General features: G+C 44.7%; 1 protein-coding gene across 1 annotated transcript; it reads left to right on the top strand.

Moving 5' to 3' along the window:
* Nucleotides 1-3,951: 3,951 nt before the first annotated feature.
* LOC143430477 (protein NYNRIN-like) lies at nt 3,952-5,208 on the top strand. The gene is made up of 4 exons (XM_076906787.1): nt 3,952-4,033; nt 4,132-4,238; nt 4,430-4,926; nt 5,019-5,208. The coding sequence occupies exons 1-4, from the start codon at nt 3,952-3,954 to the stop codon at nt 5,206-5,208; spliced, it is 876 nt and encodes a 291-aa protein (XP_076762902.1).
* Nucleotides 5,209-7,701: the final 2,493 nt, after the last annotated feature.

Below are 7,701 nucleotides of genomic sequence, written 5' to 3'. Positions count from 1 at the left end.
AATGAAAAAAACGAAGATATCATATTTCTAAAATCTTCGAAATAGCTTGAACGTGCTTCAACGCTTTCAAGCAGCTTTCAACAGATATTGAATTCCCTCCAAATTCAGCTTCAGGTTTGGTTAGATATTCAATCGTCTTTTTGTTTGCTAAGAAAGAGAGAGAAAGAAAAACTAAAGAGCAAGTGAGGCAGAAGTTCAGATGGCACTGCGATTCTGTGCCCTGTTTCGCGCATGCGCATTAAATTTTGTGACACATAAAATCGGGCAAGTTGCGCTACTGTATACTGTGATAATAGTACGCGGGTTGTCAACCCCACCATCCCGGCTCTAGGTCCCCACCCCACCGTTTTCTCCCCGACTACCCGCGAGGAACACCTAGTAGAACATTTCCGCCGTTATGGGCCAAAATTCGAGGGGCGTCCAGATGAAGATCCGGAGGACTATCTTCTCCGGTTGCACGAATATTGCTCACGGCGAGGTTACACCAAAGAGGAAATGCTTCAGGTGTTAGGCGAATCGCTACAGGGAGCGGCCCTTATATGGTATCGAGTAGATAAAGATTCGTGGTCGGATTACGACGGGTTCATATATCAATTCCGAGTGCAATTCGGGCATAACGATTTACAGGAAGGGTTGCGTCACGAAGTAGAGTCCCGAACCCAGGGTCAGTTCGAGTCGTCTACGGAATACATAACGAAAATGAGGATGTATTTCCGATATTTAGATCCGCCCCTATCTTTAGAAGACCAACTCTCCCTTTGCTATCGAAATTTGCGCCCGGATATCGAGCGGCAAATATTCCGGACCGATTTCTCCGACTTCACCGAACTGAAACTAAGGTGCAAGGAAGTAGAACTACGAAATGCCCGCGCTCGAAATTACCGACCCCCGCCGTCCCCCTTACAATCATTCCTCCCCGCGGCCGCGTACACACCACCGTCCGGGAACCCGAAGATCCAAAGACTTCACGCGATGGAACAATTAGTTCCGCAGCCAGAACGGACCGCGTTAACGGTTGAACCCGCACCCCCTGATTCCCTGGTTCCCCCTGTACCCCCAACCCGACCCGTCGCCACCTCCACCCCCCAGACGACACCCCAAAAACCGAGAAACCCAAAGACGGAACGGAAAAAGGAAGCCCCACCGGCCGTCCTTTCGACAAATCCGTAACGTACGCGAATTCCCCGCCAAGTACCCTGATTGGAAGGTCGAAAATGACCGATTGTTCCACCACCGCCCCCACCCGATAATCGACCCCGCGGTAGAAGACCTCAACGCGTGGAAGTTGGTATTACCCTCAGAATCCCGTCCCCGAGCCCTTCACGAGGCCCATGACTCCCCCCAGGCTGGCCACTTAGGAGTGGATAAGACGTACCAACGAGTGATACAAGACTTCTCGTGGCCAGGGGTCTTTCAAGACGTCGTCAAATTCGTTCGCGGCTGTCAGACCTGTCAGCTTAGTAAAGTCGCGCAGAGTGCCCCGGCCGGGTTAATGCGCGAAAGGACGACTGAAGGACCTTGGACAGTAGTTGCTGCGGATGTTATGGGGCCGTTCCCGCCGAGTAAGAATCGGCATCGATACGTGGTGGTATTTCAGGACTTATTCACGAAGTACGTGGAACTCAGACCGTTAGGAACCGCAACCGGAGCGACGATCGCCGCCGCCCTCGGAGAATTAGTGTTAAACCGATGGGGTTGCCCCCGGTATTTATTGACCGATAACGGGACGGAATTCGTGAATAAGTCATTGACCCGGTATTTGAGTCAATACGGGATCAGACAGACCACGATACCCTCATACCATGCCCAGGCGAACCCTGTTGAGCGCGTGAACCGGACCTTAAAGACGATGATTATCTCCTTTGTGGGAGACGATCATCGAGATTGGGATGCCCATCTCCCTGAACTGGGTTTCGCACTCAACACGGCAGTACAATCCTCCACCCAAATGACCCCCGCTTTCCTTAATTTCGGTAGACACCCGAGACCCGCTAAAAGTATCCTGAAAGAACTGCCAGTACCCCCCTATGAGAAACGAACCGACCCCGCGGCCTGGAAAGACCGAATGAAGCGCCTACCCCTGATCCATGACTGGGTAAAAAAGAACCTATCGAGAGCGGCCAGCCGGCAGGCGAATTATTATAATCGAGGTCGTGTGCACCGGGAATACGAAGTAGGAGACCTAGTGCGTAGGCGGAATAGAGTCCTGACGTCCGCCGCGCAGAAGTTCGCGGCCAAGTTAGCACCCAGATTCAAAGGCCCCTACAGAATAACCGCGAAGTTATCTCCTGTTGTGTACCGAATCCGAGTCCCGGGGAAAAGGACGCACCCCAAGGTCCACATTAAGGACCTTTTACCCTACTACCCACCCCTGAACCCACCAGAAACCAAGGGATTCGATACCACCCAGTACCCTCGATCAATTCGGGAAATAAGTCCCGCTATCCGGCCATTGCATAACAGCAATGCCGAGACCCAGAACCACCCTACCCAAACGGGACGAGACGGCCCTCATCGGGTACGGAGAGACCGACCCTCCCACACTGAGGTTGAATTGGGAGACGGAACGGGCCAGACAGTTTTACGTAGACCTCGCGGCCGCCCTCCAGGTCGCCGAGCGGGAGGCATTCCGGACACCCTCCACCGCGAGCGACGTCCCGCTCCCTCCAGGCTAGGACTCTGGAACAACCCAAGGCCCCCTCAACTCCCCCAGGATCAGCTAAGCAAACCACCTCGCGAGCGCCCCCGAGATCCCTGCGGGAGACAGCCCGCACTCCAACAACCTCCACCACCCCCCGAGAGGACCTCCTCATCACTCCCAGATCAGTCCTGCAACCGTTACACAAGGACGCATCGCCCCGTTCCCCAAGCACTATACCGCCCTTAATGTCACTTAAAGTTTCCCGCCCCCCGTTCGTCACCGCAAACCCCTCCCAACAGGCGGCGGGAGCCATACGTTGCTGGGCGTGTGGTGGCGTTGGGCACATCGCACCGCGATGTCCCAACAAAATTGAGGACCGCCCGCGCCCCCATAAAAAAAAATATTCCCCCGGTCTAGGAGCCACATGTATCCCCCCCTCTGGAGTCAAATAAAATATTGATAAGTTCCAATGAGGAAGTTAGTTTTCTTTTGTTACGTCTCCGTGGCTAACTCCCTTCCCTATCCCCGTTTAAATACCACACCGAGTAGTTGCAGCGGGTGGAAGAGTTAGGGAGGAAGCCGGAAAACTGCGAACCCCAGCAGTCGCATAGCAGTACAACCTAGTTACCCCACCTTCTATGTTCCCCAACTTATTACCAATTCCCGTATCCTTCCCGGATCCGCAACCAAGACGCTCTAGCACATAAGTGAGAATGAATGAGCGGGATACGTATGGTTGTGTGTGTGTGTGCTCAGGTTATCCAAGGGATAACCATCGGCAAGTGGGGGGGAGTTGTGACGTGGTGACGTCACAAGGCTCGCTCACCCCCCCCCCTTGCTTCGGTTAGCTTAGCTCGCTGATCACCACCCATGCGAGAAGTGCGACGCGGACCATCGCGATATCTGTATTTGCGAGAAGCGTGAAGTACGCGATGGTAGAACATCCCCCCCCCCCCCCCAATTTCTCTTCTCTCTCTACCTTACAGATTAGACTGGCGAGCTGATGGAAGAAACGACCCAGAAGACGTCCCTTCATCGGATAAGCAGACTGCGGGTTCGCGGAAGGGCTGTGCGTCAAGGTAGCGTGACGGGCTCGACGGTGGAGGAGTCGGAAAGTGAGCAAAAGGAGGAGACCCTTAAATCGAAGGGATATGGATATATATACTTGGCGTTGACGAGTCCGCGGACAGTCTAATCATGCGGATATTCTGTACACCGACCTAACCCCGGATTAAACTTGTATATACCGTCTTATTACTGGTATAATTAACCCCTTCTTACGAATTGTAACGGGAATACCGTCACAAACAATGGAAAAACTGGCATCGACAGGAGCGACCAGATGGTGTCATATGCCACAACGATACGGAAAAGTATCAAGTGGTATCACAAGTTAGCACTACATTTGCTTTTGGGTACAAGTGTAGTAAATGCTCATATCGTATACCAAAGAGTCAAAAATAAAAATATTGAAATAAGAAAATTTCCAGAGCTGCTTGTTGCCGAATGGTTGTCCCCGAAAAATTCTACGCTCGATGATAATAGGATTAAAACAAGGAACGTGTCCCGTAAGCTGGAGATTCGTACGAATCAGCAGGCAAGCCTGTAAGAAGAATGTGCGCCCTATGTTGCCGGAAAAGGAGGCAAACTACTGAACAAACCCTACGGTCAACTTTAAAAATTCTGGTCGATTTGACCATGTACACGTCGACATCGTAGGGCCTTTACCTTCTTCTAAGGGTTATAAGTATTGCCTGACATGTGTCGACCGTTTCATCGCTTCGCCAGCGAGCGAAGGTCACCAGGCACGTAACAACCCCTACGGTCGACTTTAAAGATTCTGGTCGATTTGACTATATACACGTCGACATCGTAGGGCCTTCACCTTCTTCTAAGGGTTATAAGTATGGCCTGACATGTGTCGACCGTTTCTCTCGCTGGCCGGAAGTCATGCCCATTACTGACATCGACGCACAGACTGTCGCTACGGGACTTATTCATATTTGGATTTCTCGATTTGGCATTCCCTTGAGATTAACCACTGACCAGGGACACCAATTCGAATTTTGTCTATTTAAAGAACTAACACGTTCAATTGGTGCTACACATTTACAGATGACAGCTTACCACCATCAAGCAAACGGCATGGTGGAGCGTTTCTATCGTCAGTTGAAGGCTACAATAAAATGCCACAAGACTGAAGACTGGGTAGAGATTTTACCTATTATCTTGCTCGGTATTCGGTCAGCGTACAAGGAGGACTTGAGCGCGTCGGCGACGGAGATGTTATATGGCAACAGCCTCCGACTGCCTGGCGAGCTTTTTGCAAGCAATAGAAATGAAGGACAAATTCTGGAATTTGTACACAAATTACGAGGATATGTTTTTCTCCGCCACGACGCAGTCAAAGGTCGTTTATAGCCGATGGGCCCTTCAAAGTATTGCAACGTGGCGACAAAACTTTCACCTTTGAGATCAAGGGTAAAGAAGACAAAGTTTCCGTTGACCGTTTGAAACCCGCCATCATAATGACTGACGATGGGGATTGCCCACATGCCGAACAGTGACATGACAGTGATGTACGGAACAATGACGAACGCAGTAACGCACCGACGACGCGACAGAACCAAGACACGACTACCACAACCGACTATAAGACGCGATCCGATAGACGTGTCAAATTTCCCGAGCGACTACAAGTCGACTTATAACTTCACTCTTTTTTAATACTTATTATAACATATATATCCGGAATAGAAGTATTTCTTGTGTTCGTATGGCGTTCATTTCATTTTAATTCTATTTTGTTCCGCGTTTTAATATAGTCTTAGAATATATACTTATAATACTGTTATACTATTAGCCTAAGAAATAGTTTTTAAGGATAACTTTCCTTTAACGACATTTGTAGAGCTATTTTTGTATGTTATATTTCTTTTCTTTCTTTTTTTTTCTTTTGTCCCTTAGCGCTATCACTGGTAAGGAGGTGATGTGGCGACCACCGTAGTTGCCTTTGCACCCCGTGGCGCAGGAAGAAAATACTTGACCCTCGAAGCGAAGAGACTGGAAATATTAAACATACGTTTGACTCCAAATTTTCTTTTCGTCTTCGAGGGTTAAGGACGTTTCCTGCGAACGTGCCCCCTCATTTTCGACATCAAAATGAGGGGGCGAAAACAGATATAATGTGAGGGAAAGGAGCCCTCAGGAGTTAGTTAGTTAGTAGTTACCATCTGAGCAGCATAGCGTCGACACCTTGAGCGAGTATAAAATTTGTTATTTATTATTTGTTAAAATAAATTATTTTGTTCCGTTATTCCGAACGAGCATCATTTTACCTCACCCACGTAGGTTTCCCAAAAACTTTGAACAATTATGCTCAAATTTCCCAATGATTTCTTTAATAAAATTATATCTCCGCATGCGCATATATTATGCATTAACGGGACATAGAAAAGCATAGAAAAATAGTAACAGAAACGATAGAAAATTATTAAATATTTTACATTTATAAATTTTCCTTTCAACCGTTATTCTTTTTTTTATAATATGTTGCGACGTGTTAATATCACAAGTTGAGATTGTTTTCAGAACAAATATTGCTGGTTATTTATTTCAGTTAGCGTAAAAGATAAACTTCAAACTATTATGTTTAAATTTTCCAACTGTTTTTCTTTTTAATAAAATTATATTTTCGTATACTTTATGAGTAATATAAAGTATGTATTTAATTTAATATACATATAAACGCGTATTAGATAAATTTGTTGTATCATTCTTGTTGGAATAGCAAATTAAAAAAATTAATATTTCAGAAAGCAATTTTAAGAAAGATAGAAAAGTGTTATTTTTTTTACGCAGAAAAATTAGGTGATTGAATTTGTAATGCTTCCAAATATTATTAATTGAATAATATTAAAATAATGTTGGAAATAAAACTTTTGAATAACTAAAAATTGAACATTTATCGATCTGCTTGGGATATTAAATTGGTTGGTCAGTAATATGGTTATATGTTTCAACAAAGTTCACTGTAATATCCTTTGTAATTCTATACAGACTTGATTTCAATTAAAATGTTTTATTTTAAACTAATATAGGCATGATACAAAAAAATTATATGTGAGGATGCAACTCGCTTGGTAGAGTAACGTTCAGTCAGGTATTTGTTGAACTAATTCCTATAAAAATTAATTTATTGGTTTGTTATGTTATGTATCTTAAACTATACACTCTTTCCTTGATAGTTATGATTTTAGCATTATTTTAATCATTGTAAGGCATATGCCGGAAACAAAACAATACAACTGTAAAGCATGTGGCACATACATCCCACGTGGCCTGAATGGAAAGTCCTCAAAAAAACGGTTCAGCTGGGAGCATGTTAATAGAACAACCCTCTGCAAGGTATTCTTTATTCTAAATAATCATTTATAAACAGAGATTCAGTAATTATAATTCCATTTACGCGGAATCCAACAGTATAAATTTCAATTGTCGTCTATCCACCTCTGATTGAATGCTTTAAGAATTGACAATATATTACAAGTGGTTTGCCCTTTAAAACATAACAAGTAAGGGAAGATAATCATAATAAGCAAATCTTTAACAAGAAGAATGTAGAAGCAAGTAAAAAAATGTGACTATTAATTAATGTACTTAAAGTACGATAAACTGATATTTAGTTTGGCTATCATTTAAGAAGTTGTGGCGACCACCGTAGTCGCCTTTGCACAAATTGTGTTGATTTGTACCATGCAACCTCCATTTATTTACAAACATATGAAGCAGGTTAAGTTACTAATTATTCTTCAGTCTTTCAAATTGTTTTAGTAAAGTCAATATTTCTAACATACATGACTAGTCATATAAGGGGTATTAGACCTGACTTAATGATTGAACACTATCAATAATATTTGTCAATATTAAATTATAAAAAACTATAAGTGGAACTCAAAAAATAAAATAATTATCTCTGCTGGCTTTTTACATTGCCAATCATTTAAAAAACTACAAGAAAACACTGCAGAGAGAGGAACATAATAAAGATTAAAAATTAA

This window comes from Xylocopa sonorina, chromosome 14 (assembly GCF_050948175.1).
Source record: "Xylocopa sonorina isolate GNS202 chromosome 14, iyXylSono1_principal, whole genome shotgun sequence".
In the NCBI taxonomy this organism is placed as follows: Eukaryota; Metazoa; Arthropoda; class Insecta; order Hymenoptera; family Apidae; genus Xylocopa; species Xylocopa sonorina.
The sequence above is the reverse complement of the archived record's forward strand: the minus strand, read 5'-3'. Positions and strand labels throughout refer to the sequence as shown.

Bases quoted from the DNA above. Each gene is read 5' to 3' on its own strand.
- LOC143430477 (XM_076906787.1), top strand. From the start codon at position 3,952: ATGGAAAAACTGGCATCGACAGGAGCGACCAGATGGTGTCATATGCCA. The intron at 4,239-4,429 runs GCAAGCCTGTAA...TCGCTTCGCCAG, and splicing joins AGATTCGTACGAATCAGCAG to CGAGCGAAGGTCACCAGGCA. The intron at 4,927-5,018 runs GTTATATGGCAA...ACAAATTACGAG, and splicing joins AGCGCGTCGGCGACGGAGAT to GATATGTTTTTCTCCGCCAC.